Below are 22,350 nucleotides of genomic sequence, written 5' to 3'. Positions count from 1 at the left end.
ACATTTCGAAAGCTTTTATTCTTTCTTTCTGAACTAGTTATCGTCCACGTTTCACTTCCATATAATGCCATCCTCCTGACGAAAGTCTTCAAAAACACCTTTATAATTCCTATATCAATGTTGGAAGCGAGAAAATATATTCTCTTAAGAGAGGCCTTCCTTGCTTGTGCTAGTCTGCATTTTGATTTCCTCCTTACTTCTGCCTTCATTAATTATGCTAATACACAACTAACAATATTCATCTACTTACTTTTCAAATGTGATATTTCCTGCATCACCTGACTTCATTTGACTGCACTCCATTACTCTTGTTTTGAATTTATTTTCGTCTTCTATTCCTCTCCAAGATTGTATCTACCATTCAGAAATATCTCCACATTTTCTGCAGACTCAGATAAAACAACAATATCATCTTCATATCTCAGAGTTTTTCCTCTCCTTGGATTGTAATCCCTTTTCCAATTCCTCATTGATTTTCTTTTACCGCCTTTTCTGTGCAAACTTAAAAAAGGGGGACTAACTGCAGCATTTCCTCGCTCTTTTCTGGATTGCTGCTTCTTTTTCATAGCCTCTTTTAATACACTGCTTAAATACAGTGTAGTTTTAATATCATCTTACACCTTTAGTATTATTTAGTTTTTATCTCCCTCTAAATAGTTCATAATTACCAGTAATTAATAAATTTGTCATCTTTTACAGGATTTGGATAAATTTCTTAGTGAAGCTCCAGATGGTGTAATATACTTCAGCTTCGGTTCGTTAATTAAATGTGAGTCCCTTCCAAAAGAAAAACTCCAGGCCTTTATTGATGTATTCAAATTACTTCCGCAACGAGTGCTTTGGAAGATTGACGGAAGTCTTGTGAAAGGTTTACCACCTAACGTGAAGACTTCAAAGTGGCTACCTCAACTAGATGTTCTCGGTAAGTTAATTCTAAATAAGGAGTTATATTTCTGTAAAAGTAAATGTTATAACATTCATCAATGTGAGTTGGCAAACGCTCGAAATATCTTAAAAAATGTATATACTTTTATCTTTTGCGAGAAATGTTAGTCAATGTTTTTTAGGAATTCTTAAGACGGGGTTCGAACCCACCATATCTCGAATTCAACCTTACAATTTCGTGGTTCGTACCATACAACCAATTTACCTGGTATATATCATTTCTAGTGCTAGCAACAGCCGATTTGCCTAGTTTTAGTTGGATCAGTATGAGTGACGTTATACTGAAGTAAATAAGTGAATAATACGGTCAACAACTCTTATCTAATGAAGAACATAATATTCTGTTGTAAAATGTGGAGCCTTGTTGCATTAAAATAAACAAAATTAGCAATAATTCTAATTTGCATCACATAACAATCTAACATATTTGTTGTATTACTTGCAGGTTTATTGTATGAGTGGCAAGATAAATATATGCATACATACATACATATTAATATTTGCAAATTTAAAGGGGCCCATGATAAGCCAGGCTTATATCTTTAAGTCTAAATTACCTGCCCACTCTACGGCTCCGGGTATTGCCAATTGGAAATAGGATCGATTTTCCTGTCGTCGTCGTTGCGCCTAGAAAAATCCGGTATGTGATAATGTTTCAGCTTAGAACTCTGACTAGAACGGTTCAGTTATCTAAGGTTCAGTATTACATGAACCGTACCAACGAATATTCGTTCTAAGTGATACATGTGCTGCGCGTCAGTATTTCCTCCCTCTATGTAGTCACATAACGATACTCCGAGGCGCAACGACAATATGCTCTTCTATCACATTCATATTTCTGTAGGCTATATACAGCGGGGACAAATATTGATTCTCAGAGAAATATGTAAGGTATTTTATTGAAACAATGGTTAATTCACTTACTAGTTAGATTATCCTAATTTAACAATTAGTAGTTACCAAGGATACAAAGGAGGAAAGAAATATCACTCCCATTCGTCTTCTAAGTAAGAATGTTCGTTTGACTCAGACTTTTATCTTTACGTCACACCGACACAGATAATTCTTTTGGCGACGATGGTATAATAAAAGCCTAGGAATGGGAAGGAAGTGTCCGAAGTCTTAATTAAGGTACAGCCCAGCATTTGCCGGGGGTGAAAATGGTAAATCACGGAAAACCATCCTCAGGGCAGCCGACAGTGGATTCGAACCCACTATCTCCCGAATGCAAGCTCACAGCTGCGTGCCCCTAACCGCACGACCAACTCGCCCCGTTTTTAAGATATTTATATACAGAGCAGTCCTCAAACAACACACACAAACACACACACACACACCGTGTCACGTACAACTAGCGGCATAGGGTCCTTGTTCAGGCGATCGCCTTATATGCTTAAGTTTACAGATTCGAATTCCGGCACAGTCAGATGACATTTCAGATTTCATACAAAGCAGAGTCCCGTGTCAGACTTTCTTTTCAATTTTTGGCCTACGATCTTGTTCGACCACAAGCAGTGCACATTACATAATGGAGAGAATATAAACTGATAGTAATTAGTACGCCTAATTGGCATGCTCATAAACTACTGTTTTTGTATTTATTGCATCAAACCCCCCAAACCCCATGGCACTACAGTCCTTGAAGGGCTTTGACCTACCAAGCGACCGCTGCTCAGCCCGAAGGCCTCCTGATTACGAGGTGTCATGTGGTCAGCACGACGAATCCTATCGGCCGTTATTCTTAGCTTTCGAGACCGGGGTCGCAATATCAATGTCAGGTAGCTCCACAATTCTAATCACGTAGTATGAGTGGACCTCGAACAAGCCCTCAGGTCCACGTAAAAATCCCTGTCCTGGCCGGGAATCGAACCCGGGGCCTCTGGGTAAGAGGCAGCCACGCTACCCATACACCACAGGACCGGCACTTATTGACTCATATTGAGGAAATTCTTTTTACTCATCGCTGCTGGAATGCAGTTTGATAAGATTGTTCTTACGACTTACGGCAACAAAAACATCCGTGCTCATGGCCGGTTTCAGAGTAAAAGTAGATGAGTCGTGTAATACTACTGACTCGTGCTTTCGCTCTGAGTTTAAACATTACTGAATCGTTAAAGAACCCCCATCCAGGACAAATTTCCGCCTTTTGACGCCTTTAAAGCCAATAATACGCGAAGGCGTGTTAAAAACATAACATTACTATTTACGCGCTTATAATGTATGAAAATATATTATAAATACAGTAGGACTGAACATCCACCACTCCTCCCACCCCATTAAGTGCGGCCAGTATCCAGTATTCGGGAGATACTGGGTTTGAACCCCACTATCGGCAGCCCTGAAGATGGTTTTCCGCGGTTTCCAATTTTCACACTAGGCAAAAGCTGGGGCTGTACATTAATAAAGACCAAGGTCGCTTCCTTCCCGCAACTAACCCTTTCGTGTGCCATCGTCGCCGCCGTAAGACCTATGTGTATTGGTGCGACGTAAGGCAGACTGTAAAAAAAATTCAAAAACTTCCACCCCACCTCTAGCACCACTAATATGCAGGTTTCAGGCTTCTTTCGAATCTATAAATAAAGTTGTAGGGGGTCCGCTGTCTGTAATTTCGCCTGTTTTTCAAATTTTTCAGATATTTATCCGATTTAGGTCAACTCAAGACCGTATCACTGGTGTTTAGCTTTCGTGTCTGTTTGTCTGTTTGTCTGTTTGTTCCACCGTCACGGCGAAACGGCTGAACTGATCTCGACCAAACTTCATATATAGTGTTTACTTATCCAGGGGAAGGTTTAAGTATGCATATGATTTGGAAATCACTTAATAGAATGGCTGTTTATAGGGAAACCACAACGGTTTTCTTCAATTTTCTCTTATACTATTCTCTAAAAACGGTGGAATACATGTGAAAAGTCCCTTCATTATAAACAACTTTTGTTACAGTATAATTACGCTTACTCTTCAAATGACAGAAAGAATGACAAATTCTTGCAGATTTCATGCTGCATTGAGTGGCCGACAGACCGACAACGAACCTACCGGTTACCATGGCAACATCTCTGGCTGCTTGCCAGCAGGGAAGTAACATAGGTTAACGTCATTTTCTTCAAAATTCCTGTAAACTCGTGGTTGTTCCTTGCGTAGAAGACGAGAGAGGCGTCATGCTGCCATTTTGCGGAATATTTGCGGAATTCCATTGGAGGATACTATCATCGTCAAATAGCTTTAATGGGGCTGTTAATATTTGAAAAGTACCGCGGAGTGTAGCCCAAGATTTCACACCGCAAGTTGTTTTCTGGCATTTGCTATAAATGTTATTGCATTTCTCTTCCACTTCTGTTTTCAGGTTTAAATTTTTGCCTCTGTCTTGCTTCTTTAGATTTGAGTAACAACACCACAAGTCATCCTCTTATCTGTTTACCTAAGAATCCCTGCCCCTAAATTTCTCCTCTGTATATGCCTTCTTATATATTAACTCATTTCATCACAATTTAGTGAGGGGTATTTCATTTTACGTTTCATCCACTTGGTATTTACATAGGGCTATTTGTTCCACCCGGCTTCCCTCAGTTATAATCCTATTATCTATTAATTTCAACTTTGTAACCGTAATATTTTCTTCCTTAATTACTCCGTATGTATGCGAGTGCTAATCCAGAAACCTGAACAACCCTTCCTTTCAGGAAAAATTGCAATCTGTTCAAATGTATGACTTTTTGGCGCAGGAACATCTCGAAATATGGAGGCAATTTCAGTGACGGTGCAGACCTTCGTTTCGGAATAATTGGTGGCTAAACGGTGAGTCGTAACACAAAACAGAATGCACAAATGCGTTTCAATTTCGAGAGATCTACAACTTTGGTCCTATGACATTGTCGTATCTCGATCCCTTATACGTTAAATAAAGCTATATTTCTCAATTTTATGTTAATTTTGTACTTTTTATACGTATATCTTATCGTTTCGCATACTAATAGGAAAGATAGAATCATCAAATATGGTATCCACATTGTCACGACCAGTGGTCATATGTTAGCCAAATTTTATGATTTAATAATGTTATTAGCTTTACGTCTGTTACCGTATTTTAGTGGTAGGTAGAGGAGAAAGAAGGTGCGGGCGTGAACGGGTCTCAAGCTACGGAAGAGAAACTAAGTAAAATTTAACCAGGTTATATTTTCTTTTCAATATTAAGTAATAACAAAGAACAGGTACTTAGTAGCCGAAACACAATTTGAAATGTACAATTACAGAGGTTACAGAGTTTGGGCTTCGAGCCCTGAGTTCACAATTTTTGAGCAACTAGCCCAACTTTCCGATATACAAATTTTAACAACGGGGCAGAAGACCCCAATCAAACCCTGGAGCACTTGCTCCAAATTACACAGTAAAGCCTTCTCGAGGCATACAACACTCCGTTTCCAAAAGAGCCACACGCTCTTTAATTTAAGCCTCTCCCAGGCCACACCAAACTCCACCTTCAAGTTGTCCTCAACGGACATAAACACAGGGCTAAAATACCCAATCTACTGAGGTTTATTAAATGAAAAGCAGGTTAATTAAATGACCTCTAAAACAATTTGAGAGGAGGCGAACTTGCACTCCTAATACACTTTGATTTTAAAACCTACTTTGGCACTAGGCCGTTATTACAAGGGCTAATCCCATACTACAGAGGTGACTTAATAGCAATTTACATTACATTACGGAAGAATAGGTTGAGAGAATAAGTTCACCTCAAGACGATGTGAGTGGGAGCTCGAGAGGGTTAAGCACTCTCTATCCCGATATGTCGTTGTAAAATAGAATAGATACCAGTTGTTTTTACATTTTAGGAAAAGGTTACATGGTTGAACGCTTAGAACCCGCCCCGAAAGTTAAACTGCTGAGCAAGAAAAGAAAGAATTTATTAATCGGCCATTACCTTATTGTTGACCGCTGCCGAAGAAAGAGGCGCTTCCCGCCTCCTGCTATGTACTTAATACACTGAAAGATGGAACAGAAGTGGCCCGGAGACCCTAAAATCAGCAGTTTATATACTCTCGCGGAAGTTTCTAGGCGTTAGGGGAATGAAAACACCCGCCCACAATGTTTTTATTGGATAGGACCCCGCAACAGATACAAGTTGGGGGAAGATACACTAGATTGGTTAGAAATTACTAAAAGAAATTCGGGATTGGATAAATCTAAAACAAGGGGAAAAAGAGGGGTATACAGCCAACTTAAACCATAACAGAAAGAAATTTAACAAGAAACAAACTTTTGAAATAAAAATTTCTCCAACAAAATAGTTCTTTGACTCCGCACTAGGGTGCACTATTGTTGATCTTCAGTAGTGTCCTCTAGAAGAGAAAGTTCACACTTCTTACTTCAAGCGAAAAAAAAACACATCAAAAGTGACACAGTTCAAAAACTCAAAATTTTCCACGTGGTGACATCTTCTGAGAAAGTAGAGAATTAATAGAGTAGATAAAGTTCAACCTTCCTCCAGAAGAGGAGTTTCAATTGGCGCAACTTTTAAATAAACGGTGTAGAGGTGTACCGCCCGGTACAGACCCCCCCCCACAAAAGTTCCTCCAGGGGTGACACATGAAATCAGTTTGAAACAAAGTCCAAGTAATTATGTTGATAGATAGCAGAAGCATTTACAAGATTTCTTAATTCAGTTTCAAAATGTTGTTGTTGCAGGTGAATGAAAGTCTTTAAGTTTGTAGAATTTGAATTTCTGAAGATAAACTTTTAATACTTAGAAGTGAAGAAAAATTTTTTGCACGGTCCACCAAATATTGCTGTTGAATTCCCAAGTGACGGTATTAAGGTTGAACAGGAATGTCTATGTAGTTGATGTAGGCTAAGTTGGATGGCCAGACCGGCCGTTACAGCTTGCGTCCAAAGGAGGCCGCTCGGACCCCTCAAGTACCCTGAGATACCGCTCGCCCGCACTATGAGGGGAGCAGAGGTGTTGAAGCACGCCGCGCCCGCGGTGAACATATACAGGCTGCGGGCAAGTAGCAGGTCGTGCGCCGCACATCCGCCTTGGCCGGGAGGAGAGCTCCGGCTCGCCGTGCACATGTTGTCCTCGCTGGGGCCTAGGGGGCCCGACCTTGGCTCCAGTTGCTGCACGGCGCCGCGCGGCTGCGGGGTCACTGAAACATTAAGCTAGGCGGCAGAATTGTGTTGGACCATCATGTTTCTTTTAAGGGCACAGGCATGTAAAGAGATTGAGGGGCCAGCGGCGTGCAGATATCCATGGCATTTCATCTAAGCCAGCCACTGAGTGTGGTGGAGCAGGAGACGGGAGCGTGGTAATGGCCGTGACAAGGACAGGATGGCAGTTTAACAATCGGGGGAGGTTTACAAGAAATGCTTGCATATAAAATAAAATAGAAGGAGCAGAATGCCTTAAGAGTTGAACTCAAAAAAAAATATAACCTTCATATCCTTTCAAATTATATGAAGCAAGTTGAAACTAAATTTACACCGGTTTCACCTGGGACAGGTGAACCCTAAATATCCTCTCGGTAGCTGGATTGCTTAGTAACAATGTAACCGGTGTGAGAAAATCGAGAATGATGCATGGCCCATGGAATCTGGGGGCAAGCTTGCCCGCGGGAACAAAATTCTTGACCATAACCTGGTCACCTACCTTCAAAGGGGTGGGTCTCCGTCCACGATCATACCTTTCCCTAACCTTTTCATGAGACACTTTAAGATTGGCTTTAGCCTTCTTCCAAAGATCTTTAATATTGTCCGGATCTATTGTCTCGGGCAGAATGTCACTCAGAGACCAGAGGTTAGAGAGCGGCGTGTTGGGAACAAACTTAAACATCAAAGAAGCTGGAGTAAACTTGTGTGATTCATGAACCGCCGGATTCAAAGCAAAAGCTAACCAATGCAGGGACGTGTCCCACCTAGAATGATCTTCATGATGATAGGCAATAAGTGCGGACCTGAGATTACGGTTAACCCGTTCAGCCAGAGATGGTTGAGGGTAATAAGCAGAAGTGGTTACATGAGAGATGGACAAGTCAAAACAGAAATTACGAAAAAGATTTGATGTGAACGCCTTAGCATTATCAGATACAATATATTGGCACGGACCAAAAGAAGCAAAAATAGAATTTAGACAGGTAATGGTGGACTGAGCGGTAGCCAGCTTAGTCGGAAATAACCAAGAAAATCTGGTAAAACCATCTACACATACAAAGATGAATTTGTTAGCATTACCCTTTGACTGGGGGAAGGGTCCTACATAATCGATATACAGACGTTCCATGGGGCGCGACGCTTGATGCGAAGACAAAAGGCCTACTTTAGTGGACATGGTGGGTTTACTGATCAAACAAGATTTACAAGCTTTTACAAGTTCCCGAATTTCACCGTCCATACCTTTCCAGATGAACATTTCACGAATCTTTTTACGAGTTTTAAAGATTCCAAGATGCCCCCCCAATGGGGTCTCATGATAGTATTTGAAGATCATAGGTACAAGAACCGCTGGAACAACAACTTTCATCAACTTATCATGCCTCGAAGGGCAACATAAAACACCATTCCTCAGAACATAAGGGACATGTTCCCCAGAAGAAAGGGTTTCCATTATCGGAGCCAGCGTCGGATCTTCACGTTGGTATTTCTCAATATCCCTAAAAAGCATGGGAGCATCTGTTAAGATGGCATTAACACCAGATAGTATGGACTCGGAAGGTGATGAACTGTCGACCGGTTCGTGGGTCTCTACGTCGTTATGAAACATACGGCTGAGTCCATCAGCAACAACATTTTCGGTACCTCTGATATGTCTAACATCAAACTGGAAGGCGGAAATACGAATAGCCCAGCGGGCTATACGACCAGTACGACGCGGCCTACCTAAGACCCAGCTTAAGGCTTGATTATCTGTCTCCAGGTCGAATTTAACGTGTTCCAGATAGAGACGGAACTTTTCTAAGGCAAATAAGACTGCCAAACCTTCGAGCTCATAGATGGAATACTTGGATTCTTGAGCCGACAATGTCCTAGACGCATAGGCGATGGGTCGCCTCCCTAGTTCAGTCTCTTGAAGAAGGACTGCAGCTACTGCTGACGACGACGCGTCGGTTTGGACAATGAATTTCTTCGAGAAATCAGGCATAGCAAGGACAGGGGCATTACAGAGAGCTAATTTCAGATCTTCAAAAGCGGCTTGTTGAGAAGGTCCCCACTCGAATTTGATGCCTTTCCTACGAAGAAGGTTTAAGGGCGCCGCTCTATTAGCAAAGTTAGGAATGAACTTTCTGAAGAAATTCACCATACCAATGAACCTGGCGATACCTTTAATATCCTTGGGAGGTTTAAAATCACGGATGGCCTGTGTTCTAGAATGATCAACTGCTACACCATCGGGTGACACAATATGCCCTAGGAAAGACATAGAGGGCTTAGCGAAGGCAACCTTGGACAACTTAACAGTTAACCCAGCCTTACGAAGGCGATCGAGAACTTCTCGCAGATGATCTAGATGTTCTTCAAAAGTCTCTGAAAATACTACGACATCATCTAAGTAGTGATATAAGTACTCGAATTTGATGTCGGAGAAGACCCTATCTAGCAGCCTAGTGAGCACAGCTGCTCCCGTGGGGAGCCCGAAAGGCACGCGGTTGTATTCATATAAATTCCAGTCCGTGGCAAACGCTGTAAGGTGTTTAGACTCTTCGGCAAGGGGAATTTGATTATAGGCCTGATTTAAGTCCAAGATGGTGAAGAACTTGGCCTTACGAAACCATGAAAAACAAGAATGAAGGTCGGGAAGGGGCACAGATTGTAACACCACCTTCCGATTGAGAGCCCTGTAATCAATGACAGGCCTGAAGCCTCCTTGGGGTTTCGGTACTAGAAAAATAGGCGAAGAATACGCTGACTTAGAGGGCCTAATAATACCGTCCTTCAACATCTGATCGATGATTTCCTTCAGAGCCTTCATTTTAGGTGGAGATAGCCTATACGGTGGAAAACGGACAGGAATCGAATCCGTAACCTCAATTTTGTATTCAATAAGGTCAGTAACACCAAGAGTATCAGAGAACACCTCGGGAAACGACTGACACAGTTTGCGAATACTATCAGCCTGCTCCTCAGGTAGATGTCTAAGGTCTAACAACATCTCATCCTGGGTAGGCGAAATAGAAGAACATGACACAGAATTACACTTTAATAGTGGGATTTTACAACTAGAAGCAAATTTGAATGTGCACGACCTAGACTGCAGATCGAGCACAAGACCAGTGTGAGAAATAAAGTCAGCTCCCAATATAATGGGGCAAGACAATTGCTTGGCCACAAACAATTTAACTTTCCATGTAAACTTAAAAACACGAATTTTGACCAGTACGGAACCTAGAATTTCTAATGGAGATGAATTAGCCGAAACATATTGAATAGGAGATGAGACGTAGTCAGGTAGTTTACAAACAGCTTTCAATTTAGAATACCATTCAGCCGAAATAATCGAACAAACACTGCCTGAATCTAAGAGAGCTGTTATAGGCTCGTTATTTAACTCAATCTTAAGAAAAGGAACAGGTGCGGGGGTATCCGCCGCAATCCTAAGACATTCTTTAGGGCATTCAAAAGATGAACTTGAAGGCTGATCGTTCTCTGCATTTACAACCTGTTTACTAGGGGCTGAGTCTCGGGAAGATGGATTAGTCGACTCAACCGAAGCCACTAGTCACTTTTTATTATTGGCATAGGTGGAATTTGCACCAGAAGTTGAGCAGGAGGGGGTGCTATTTGAGTTGGGACAATTCTTGGCAATATGTGAGAAAGCCCCACATTTAAAACAGCCTTGTGATGACCCGGCTCCATTCCTCGTCCCACTTGACTTGATCAGCGGACACTTGTTGCGCAGATGGTCAGGCGACTCGCAAGCATAACATTTACGGGGCGTGACTGGTCGGCGAGGTGGAGGCCGAGTGTTACTAAAGGAAGGCGGGGGTTCTTTCGCTACACGCAAAGAATCGGCGTATCTAACTCCTTCCGCTGAGACGGCCAACGCTTCAAGTTCAGAGAAAGTTTGCGGGCACGCCGCAAAACACAAGTATGACCTATAAGATGGTGAAATGCCTTCCACAATAGCTTGTACAATTTGATCCTCAGGGAAGTGAAGAGCAAACACCCTGGTATAAAACTTAATGTCTTGTATGAAATCAGCCAAGTTTTCATCCAACCTCTGTACTCGATAATAGTATTTCTGAATCAGAGATGACCTTGCGCGGGCAGGAATAAAATTAGCAAGTAGATGTGCATGAAAATCTTCGATGGATGACTGTTCAGCTATGGCTCTTACTATTTTGTCGGAGAGAATACCAATAGCATACGGATAGATAATTTGCAAGATTTGACATGGAGACAGAGAAAAAACAAGGGCATGATCCTGAAATTCCACTAGAAATCTTAAAAATGAAATTACGTCACTGGTGGTATTAACAGAAAACTTGGATATACCTCTGAGCAACATTGCCAATGGATGAGGCAAGCTACTAAATCCGGGTGTCATAGTAGGTAAAGGTTTCAATGGCAAGGAAGTCAATTCAGAACGGATGTTACTCAATGATGCACGACGTTCAGATTCGTTGTCCAATGGGGCAGGGATAGTTTGAGCAGCAACGGTTATCCTATTAACTTCTCCCTTGGGAGGCGCTTCCTCACTACCTGGATTCACTATGGTGGGTTGATCAGATTTGGAAGGAACTTCCCCAGTTAACAATTGAGTGACCTTACTAGATAACTCGGAAATATTTTCCAGGAGCGTACTAGCTTCCTTCCTCTGAACGTCATTCAGTTTTAGAGACAACAGATCGTTAACCCTATTCGAAAAATGATATAGCCTGCCTTGCACACGCTTAATTTGGTTAGGAGACGGATCATTTTCGTCAAAAAAACTAACTACAGAAGCTAGCCCAGTAATATTCTCCGTGATCGTGGAAAGAGAGTCGTCAATTTCTTTCTCTCCCAAATTGGGGATGGAAATGGGCAAATCAAGGGACTCTCTAAGCTTGTTAGTGTCTAATGCAACCGTGCCTCCAGATTGTACATTTCTAATAGTCAATTCATAGATCAACTCCTCCTTGCGCAAATAGTTAAGAAGGAGAACATCGCGAGGGCCGGGCATGATGACAGAACAATTTGGAAAAAATCAAAAAATTCCAGCAACTGAGAAAATGGTTAGAGTTCGGATCAAAACAATGTCTAGCTGTCAAAAGGGGCTAAATTGAGACCCATTCAACCACGCTCTGCTACCACTTGTTACCGTATTTTAGTGGTAGGTAGAGGAGAAAGAAGGTGCGGGCGTGAACGGGTCTCAAGCTACGGAAGAGAAACTAAGTAAAATTTAACCAGGTTATATTTTCTTTTCAATATTAAGTAATAACAAAGAACAGGTACTTAGTAGCCGAAACACAATTTGAAATGTACAATTACAGAGGTTACAGAGTTTGGGCTTCGAGCCCTGAGTTCACAATTTTTGAGCAACTAGCCCAACTTTCCGATATACAAATTTTAACAACGGGGCAGAAGACCCCAATCAAACCCTGGAGCACTTGCTCCAAATTACACAGTAAAGCCTTCTCGAGGCATACAACACTCCGTTTCCAAAAGAGCCACACGCTCTTTAATTTAAGCCTCTCCCAGGCCACACCAAACTCCACCTTCAAGTTGTCCTCAACGGACATAAACACAGGGGTAAAATACCCAATCTACTGAGGTTTATTAAATGAAAAGCAGGTTAATTAAATGACCTCTAAAACAATTTGAGAGGAGGCGAACTTGCACTCCTAATACACTTTGATTTTAAAACCTACTTTGGCACTAGGCCGTTATTACAAGGGCTAATCCCATACTACAGAGGTGACTTAATAGCAATTTACATTACATTACGGAAGAATAGGTTGAGAGAATAAGTTCACCTCAAGACGATGTGAGTGGGAGCTCGAGAGGGTTAAGCACTCTCTATCCCGATATGTCGTTGTAAAATAGAATAGATACCAGTTGTTTTTACATTTTAGGAAAAGGTTACATGGTTGAACGCTTAGAACCCGCCCCGAAAGTTAAACTGCTGAGCAAGAAAAGAAAGAATTTATTAATCGGCCATTACCTTATTGTTGACCGCTGCCGAAGAAAGAGGCGCTTCCCGCCTCCTGCTATGTACTTAATACACTGAAAGATGGAACAGAAGTGGCCCGGAGACCCTAAAATCAGCAGTTTATATACTCTCGCGGAAGTTTCTAGGCGTTAGGGGAATGAAAACACCCGCCCACAATGTTTTTATTGGATAGGACCCCGCAACAGATACAAGTTGGGGGAAGATACACTAGATTGGTTAGAAATTACTAAAAGAAATTCGGGATTGGATAAATCTAAAACAAGGGGAAAAAGAGGGGTATACAGCCAACTTAAACCATAACAGAAAGAAATTTAACAAGAAACAAACTTTTGAAATAAAAATTTCTCCAACAAAATAGTTCTTTGACTCCGCACTAGGGTGCACTATTGTTGATCTTCAGTAGTGTCCTCTAGAAGAGAAAGTTCACACTTCTTACTTCAAGCGAAACAAAAACACATCAAAAGTGACACAGTTCAAAAACTCAAAATTTTCCACGTGGTGACATCTTCTGAGAAAGTAGAGAATTAATAGAGTAGATAAAGTTCAACCTTCCTCCAGAAGAGGAGTTTCAATTGGCGCAACTTTTAAATAAACGGTGTAGAGGTGTACCGCCCGGTACAACGTCAATCTAACTAATTTCACGGTTTTCGGAGACGCCGAGGTGCTGGAATTTAGTACCGCAGAAGTTCTTTTACGTGCCAGTAAATCTACCGACACGAGGCTGACGTTTTGAGCACTTTCAAATACCACCGGACTGAGCCAGCTGAACCTGCCAAGTTGGGGTCAGAAGGCCAGCGCCTCAACCGTCTGAGCCACTCAGACTGGCAATTTTATGATTCCAGCTGCTGCATTAGTAACTGAAAAAGGAAGTAATGTATGAAAACTGTACCCAGATTTCGCCTTATTTAATGCTTCTAATTCAGTCTAATTTAATAAATGTTTTGTTGATATGACCTACCGTTTAAAAGCAGTAAATCTCGAAATGAAGGTCTGCACTTACAAACGTGCTCATGCTTATGTATACAAATAAATTTCTAGGGGATCCACTGTCTGTAATTTCGTTTGATTTGCCAATTTTTCAGATATTTATCCGATTTAGGTCAACTTAAGGCCGTATAAGTGGTTTTAAGCTTTCGTGTCCGTTTGTCTGTTTGTCTGTTTGCCCGTCTGTTCCATCATGGCGAAACGGCTGGATAGATCTCTACCTAAATTCACATACAGAGTGTACTTATCCAGGGGAAGGTTTAGATATGAATATGGTTTAAAATTACTGAATAGAATGGGGGTATATAGGGAAAAAACTACATTTTCCTTCCATTTTATCTTATACTAATTATTTTCTGTAAACTCCGTGGGCTACATGCGAAACATCCCTTATACGTTACGTCCCTTTGTAATATACATTATTTCGCTTGGTCACTGCACATTCTATCCTTTGAGTGAGTATTCCAGGCTGTTCAAATGTATGACTAATAGTCCCCAAAAAATATCGAAATATGGAGGCAATCTCCTCGACGGTTCAGATCTTCGTTTCGAGGTAATTGCTTTCTAAACTATATGTCATTTCACGAAGCAGATTAGACAATCGCTACTCAATTTGGAGAAATCTTCAACTTTGGTGCTATGCCTTATTGTCGTATCTCGATTCTTTATATTCATGATAGCGCAGCATGTCTCGGTTACAGTCAAATCTCTCCAACTCGAGTGGGACTATCGTTAGGAAAGGGGGCTTGACGTTATAATGAAAACTACCCATCAGTATTGCGAATGGCAGCTGTTAAATGCGCCTATCGTTAACGTAGAAACTCCCGAACTCGATTGTGAATGATAGGAGGAAATGTGACCTCCCATTATCATCTAAATTTCCACAACTTGCACCTTACATGGGAAATAACGTATGGGGTTTGCCCGTTTGTTTCTCGGATACCGCTATGAGGCGTGCAATTTAATATAATCTTACTCACTGCGTGTGCAGTAACTTACGCAGAGTTCCGTAAACAAGGTAAATTACAATTATTTCTTAACTAGCAAATGTACCCGTGCTTCACTACGGTATTCTATATTGTATTCGAATATCGAAGTAAATACTGTACATACAGTAAATAAGATTATTTTAAAATGGCATGTCACTTAGCGTTATCCGAGAAACAGCATAGGGAGGTTCCCAATACGGTGTTTCCAATGTAAAGTGCTTGTTACGAATTTGTGATGATAACAGCAGGCTCACTTGCCTACTGCCATTCACAATCGAGTTGGGAAATTTTCATTATAATTGCAGGCCCCATCGCCTACTGTGCGGTCACAATTGATTTGGGAGTTTTCGTTACAATGGCAGGCCCCCTTTCCTACTTGCAGACAGATCACAGTTTTCATTAGAATGTTTGCCAACTTCCCTACTACCGGTCGAAATTGAGTTTTGCAGTTATAATAATAATAACACAGAACAACTAAATTTAAACAAGCACAAAGACTTACCTGGCCAACCTATAAAAAAAAATCTCTTTCAATAAACGCTAAGCTGAAACACTATAATTCCATAGTTAAACCAGAGGCAACCTATGCTAGTGAAACTTTATTCAAATTAAATGTAAAATCTACAACAGACAAATTACAGAAAACTGAGAGAAGAATTCTTAGAACAATTATTAATAAAAAACACCAAGTTGATGGACAGTGGAGATTGTTGCCTAACAACATTGTCTATCGTGAATGTGAATCAATAATATCTACAATGCGTAAAAGAAGAATTTCCTTTTTCTGTCACATATCAAGATTAGCAGACACCAGGATATTGAAACAACTATTCGATTACTTTTTGAAGAATAAAATCAATAATAATTGGTTCAAAGAAGTTCAGGACGATTTGGAAGAATTGGGTATAACTCGGCAACAAATCAAAGACAGAAAAGAGAAGAGGATTTTGAAGAACAAAAGCATAAGTCTCAAACTAAAAGCAGTTGAACGGAAACAATATACTATATCGGACACACAAAGGGCTTCCAGGTCGGAGAGGATGAAAAAGTTCTGGGAGAAGAAGAAGAAGAAATTAACTCAAATGTATTGATTTCAGTGCTCCAATGTGGGCGTAAAATATGTAAATAAATAAATAACAGGCCCCTTTTCCTACAGCCAACCAGCTTACTACCAGTCACACCAAGTTGGTGAGTTTCCATCAAAATAGCAGGCCACTATGCCTAATAACAGTCACATTTTAGATGGATAAATTTGTTTATAAGGGCGGGTACCCTTGCCTACAGCCAAACACAATCAGGTAGGAGACTTTTAAACAACAATGCATGCTCCCTTGCCTTCTGCAAGTCAAATCGAGAAGTGAATTATTCACTACAATGGTAGGCCTTCCTTACTAATGCCAGTTACACGGGTGTTGGAGAAGGACCCCATTCCTACTGCCGGTCAAAGTCGGTGTGGGGAGTACTGTTTACAACAGCAGACACACCCTTTCTCGACCGCTACAACACGACATCAGTGAATATATATAGATCGACATACGAAGGTATATGCATGCTTAAAATATTGCAGACCTTCATTTACAGATTGGCTGCTGCAAAATGGTACGTCATATCGACAAAGGATTGTCTCATAAGACGTCAGATTTAGCGGCCTCAATGGCTGGTCGTATGATATCCGATCTATTCATGGGTGAGATTGAATAGGGTAAAATTTTTGTAAGATTATCTCACATTGCATTACTTTTCAGATAATTATGTGACAGGTACATACATGGCATTTGGCTCACATATGGCTACTGGGTGGGCCAATTTCCGTGTAGGGTTTGATGATGCTATCTTTCATATAAGTGATTGAAGGTATGAATTATGCATGTGAAAAGTCCAAATTTACTTAACATCGAGAAATAGATAAAAATCAAACGTAAAAGGGACACAGATACAACAAAACGTCGTAAGACCAAGGTTGTAGATCACTCCAAATTGAATGGAGATTGTGCCTTCCCTTATGTGATAGGGTTTCGCGAAGATCTGTACCATCATTAAAATTGCCTCCATATTTCGATATTCTTCGGGGAAAAAAGTGAAAAATTTAAAGCTCTTGGAAATATTCTGTCCGTTACAGGCTAAAACGTATAATTTTGCCAATGTTCTGTTTTCTTATTCGTCTGGCAGATTATGCCGCAATGTGCATTTTGGGCGAGGAGGATTAAAATTAGGACTTTCAGGAAACTAAACCAAAAAATTATGCAGATGGTTGTTATTATTACCCCTTAAACGCGTAGCTGTACGAACATTTCGCCAAAATAGTCAATGTACAGGCACACAGTCGTTAGGATTTTACTTATATAGATAGATAAGGAATCTGCTCCACGTACAACACCTTTTGGTCTATGTCTGCTGGACTTACCCTGCAAAACCGACCATTCATGATATCTCCCTTATTAATCTTTCTGTCGAAAAAATACTCATGAAAAAAGTTTTAGAAATGCATTTCCAACAAATTTGGTCGATTATTTCCAGTCAGGTTGGTCATGTACTGTATATATTGTGAAAGAGTAAATTCACCATTACGGTTATTGACCTTTAAAATCTACCTTTGGAAAGGTGGATGCTAAATATAAATTTGGTTCAAATACCTTCAATAGTTTTCAAGTTTTAAAAAATACGCTCAACACGCGCCCCTTCTTAAGTTAAGTCCGGTTAATGATATCTCCCTTATAAATCCTCTTACCGCAATGATGCACATGAGAAAAAAGTTTAAAAATTAATTTCCATTAAGACAGGTAGATTTCTATTAAGTTTGGTTGTGTGTATTTATTGAGAGGGCAAAATCACGGTATCGGTTTCGTATAAACCCCCCAGTCATTTCATGGATTTAGAAACAATATTTGCCCTGAAACCTACCCAAGGACAGGTGGATTCTAAATATGAATTTTGGTGGAAATATATCCAGTAGTTTCCAAGTTATAGACAAACAGAAAAACAGACACCAAAGCTAAAAGTATGCAGATGGTCATTATTACACCTGAAACGGATAACTGTACAGAAATATTGCCAAAATAGTCAACGTACAGACACACTCTAGAAGTGCAGACCTATATTTCAAGAGTTACTGCTTTAAGTCTGCCATATATCTGCAAACGGACTTCACCATCAGACACCTCTTTCAGTGTTCTACATGGTTGGTCCCATGATATCTTCTCTTATCTTCTATATTTAGGGGTTGGATTGAGTTAGAATCATAGGGTGTGAAATTTTGTACAGTTTTCGCATACTACTTTATATTTGTGATATTCATGTGACAGATAGAATCATAAAATTTGGCTGTCACATTGCTACTGGTCATGCCAATGTGCGTGCCGAATGTCATGATTCTATCCTTCCTATAAGTGTGCCAAATTAATGTTAACATATACGTGTGAAAGTACAAAATTAACTTGAAATCGAGAAATACAGCTCTATTTAACGTATAAGGAATAGAAATACGCTAAAAAGTCATAGGACCAAAGTTGTAGATCTCTCCAAAATTAAAGGCTATTGTGCTTTCTGATTGGTGATAAGACTTACAGATTACACACGAATTATCCCGAAACGAAGGTGTGCACCGTCGTTAAAATTGCATCCATATTTCGATATTTTTCGGGGCCGAAAGTTATACATTTGCATAGCTTAGAATATTTCCTCAAAGGAAAGAGTGTCAAGTTTTCGGGATTAGCACTCGCATACATACGGTGTAATTAAGGAAGAAAATAATTCAGTAAAGAATGTTGAAATTAATAGAAAATGAATTAAAACTGAGGACAGCCGGATGACGACAAATATGTAAATACCAAGTGAATTTATTTAAAAAACAAATGCCCCTCAATAAATTATGCTGGTGTGAGTTATGGATATAAGAAAGAGGTAACAGAGGAGAAATTTAGGCGCAGGCATTCTTAGGTCAACAGATAAGATGACTAATGGTGTTATTACTTACGCTATTCGAGGACGGTTATAAACTCCAACGATATTCCGCCAATATCCCGCAGAATGGCCGATTGACGCCTTCTCTTGCCTTCCACCCAAGGAACAACCATGAATTTAAAGGTATGATGAGGAAAATGGCAATATGTAACTTCCCTACTGGCAAGCAGTCAGAGCCGTTGCCATGGTAACCTGTAGGTTCGTTGTCGGTCTGTCGGTCACACACGCAGACCATGATACTCGCAGAAAATAGTAAATTTCTCCGTCATTTGAATAGTAAGGTAAATTATGAACATAACGAAAGTTGTTTATAATGAAGAGACGTTTCACATACGGTCCACGGAGTTTACAGTAAATCAATAGTATAAGAGAATATGGAGGAAAACCGTTCGGGTCTTCGTATAAACCCGCCGTCTAATCAAAGATTTTAAAATAAAATGCATATAGAAAACTTCCTCGGGGTGAGAATACTCCAAATATGAAGTTTGTTTGAAATCTATCTAGCCGTTTTGCCGTGATGGTGAAACAAACAAACAGACAAACAGACGCGAAAAGTAAAAACCACCGATTCGGTCTTGAGTTGACCTAAAACGGATGAATGTCTGAAAAATTGGCAAAACAAACGAAATTACAGACAGCGGACCCCCTACAACTTTATTTATAAGATTCATTCACGGAGCCTCCGTGGTTCAGACGGCAGCGCGTCGGCCTCTCACCGCTCGGTCACTCCATGTGAGATTTGTGCTGGACAAAGCGGAGGCGGGACAGGTTTTTCTCCGGGTACTACGGTTTTCCCTGTCATCTTTCATTCTAGCAACACTGTCCATTATCATTTCATAGCATTTATCACTTATTAATAAATCACCTTGGGAATGGCGACCCCATTGTAATAACAGCCTATATATGTTTCATTTATTACATCCCTAAACCGGTCAGTGACTGGAGAACAGGTTGTAGGTTTTCATTGTTCATTTTCATTCATTCGGTGATAGATTGATAGCCTAGTTTTAACAAAATGTAGTTTTAATAATAATAATAATAATAATAATAATAATAATAATAATAATAATAATAATAATAACAATAATAATAATAATAATGTGTTTTATATATTCTGGCAAAGTTAGGGATGTACTCCCTTTCTTACACTTAACCAGTCTTAACCTAGAACACTTAATAATATCTACTGATGATTACCAAGACTTACTCACGCAGTTCAAGTCAGCGTAATATATGCTGCTAGAGTGATTCAGACGAGTGTTCAGAATAGGCCGATTATGCCACATACGTACGATATATAAGACTTCCCGATATTTTCCTGTAAATTCAACAACTTGCTCATGCTGTTGCAGTTTTGGTCACCATTCCACAGTAAGTTGATGCAGTGCTCTTGCGACCCTATAGTGCACTAATATTTCCATTTCCACATAACTACTGCCTCTTACAGCTACCTTAATCTCTATGTCGTAATCAAGCTTTTGTCTCTTGCTACCGTTCTTTCCCAACGCACTTCTCTTAAAAACGACTGAACAAGTCTTATTTAAATCGAAGCTGCTAAAGTGATCCAGATAAATGTTCAAAATAGGCGGTTCATGCCACATACATGCGATATATAAGGTTTCTCGATATTTTCTTTCAACCTACATACAACAATAAATTACTGCTCACGCACTTGCCGTTTGGGTCATCAGTCCACTGACTGATTTGATGCGGTGCTCCTGCCATCCTGTACTGCGTTAACCTGTTCATTTCTACATAATGGCAAATTTGTATGTCGTATAAAGCCTTGGACTCCTCCTTATAGTTCTTCTTTCTTTCTTTCTTTCTTTCTTTCTTTCTTTCTTTCTTTCTTTCTTTCCGAACTAGATGTTTTCCACAATATATTCAAAATGTTTTACAAACATTCATTTTCTAGAATCTATATCTAAGTTTCAATATATTAAGTATCATTTCCGAATATTTGGAGGTAACATGCCAATTTCGGTTCGATCGTGTTCTTATCGTCATAGGACCTAAGATCTAATCTTACCAAACTGATTATTATTCTCCATGCATTAACCATTTCAGAAAACATTTAATATCTTATTTTTCAGCACATCCGAACGTTCGAGTGTTCATATCCCATGGAGGTCTTATGGGCTCACTGGAATCTGTATACGCTGGAGTACCTGTAGTGGGCATCCCGCTGTTTTTCGACCAGCTGCAAAATGTAGAATATCTCTTAAATATTGGCATTGCAAGAAAAGTTGATTACGAGGACATTAGAAAGGATACAGTTTACTTCGCACTTAAATCGGTTCTGGAGGATCCAAGGTATGTTGTGCACTGCACTACTGTTTTTATTTAATTGTTGGTAATTCTTATTTCAAGAATAATGGAACGTACTGTAAAAAGCTTCTTGTATATTTTTTCTATTCCTTGATCTGGCCGTAGAACTTTTAAAGTGAATTGTACGTGTTCAAGGAATCCTTGTAACAAGTTGACTCACCAGAAAACCTACACAGCTAGATCAGAGGTAGCCGGTCCGACTTATTATCCGAAGTTCATTAATCTGATCCCGGCGGGGGCACGGTAGCTGAATTCTGAAGGACGGAACTTCATGTCATATTATTGTTGGATATGTTAATATTTATTTTGCCTGTAGTTTAACGTCGCAGTAACAAATCCAATGTTTGTGGAAGGTAGTGGCCGTGACCTTAATGAAAATGGGTAACAACGGAAATCACCTTCAGGGCTGCTGACGATGGGATTCGAAACCCCCATCTCCCGAATACAAGCATACAGATACGTGACCCTAACTGCACGGCTCACTCGGTTTGGATATTTGAAATACCTCCAGTAGTTTACTCTGAATCTACCATATAAAATTAACTCACCCTTTGGAACTGTCCGTTATAACATTTCACTTTGTTATTATATGGCTGAAAATCAAAATATGGATTGTAATACGCTGGCCACGCAACGATGGGCGTTAGGCAAGAGCAAACACCTCCACGTGGGAGAAGCATCACAGCAGGGAGAAATAAATTATCACTTGGGTTGTGGGGAAGAAATGACAAGGAAATATATATTGGAACCTTAAAAACATCGTTCAAAGTGAACGGCGCAATGCGCAGCTCAAAGCTTGTAATTCCCTCGACAGTACGTCAAAGCACTCAAGAATTTGAAAGATAGGGTAAAAAAGATATTTTGGGATCTGCATGCTTAGTCAGATCTTTGGTCAGTGACTTCTCACCGATGTAGTCAATGCATATGGGACTTTCTAAATGAGAATTATCGTCTCTGTGTTGCGGATTCCACGTAAAAATGCAGGTTCTGTGGATCGAATCACGA

The 22,350-nt window shown here is 40.2% G+C and overlaps 1 protein-coding gene across 5 annotated transcripts in view; it reads left to right on the top strand.

The window, feature by feature from the left end:
* Positions 1–22,350, top strand: part of LOC136865245 (UDP-glycosyltransferase UGT5-like) — an 84,785-nt gene that overhangs the window by 13,312 nt on the left and 49,123 nt on the right. For 3 of the 5 annotated variants that reach the window (XM_068231090.1, XM_068231089.1, XM_067142395.2), the window contains exons 3-4: positions 700–922; positions 21,111–21,330. In XM_068231090.1, coding sequence (XP_068087191.1) covers positions 700–922; positions 21,111–21,330 — 443 coding nt within the window. Of the gene's footprint in view, positions 1–699; positions 923–21,110; positions 21,331–22,350 lie in introns of those variants that run through there. The other 2 variants (XM_068231085.1, XM_068231086.1) reach the window with 2 other exon arrangements.

The sequence above is a fragment of the Anabrus simplex genome, chromosome 1 (genome assembly GCF_040414725.1).
Source record: "Anabrus simplex isolate iqAnaSimp1 chromosome 1, ASM4041472v1, whole genome shotgun sequence".
In the NCBI taxonomy this organism is placed as follows: domain Eukaryota; kingdom Metazoa; phylum Arthropoda; class Insecta; order Orthoptera; family Tettigoniidae; genus Anabrus; species Anabrus simplex.
The sequence above is the reverse complement of the archived record's forward strand: the minus strand, read 5'-3'. Positions and strand labels throughout refer to the sequence as shown.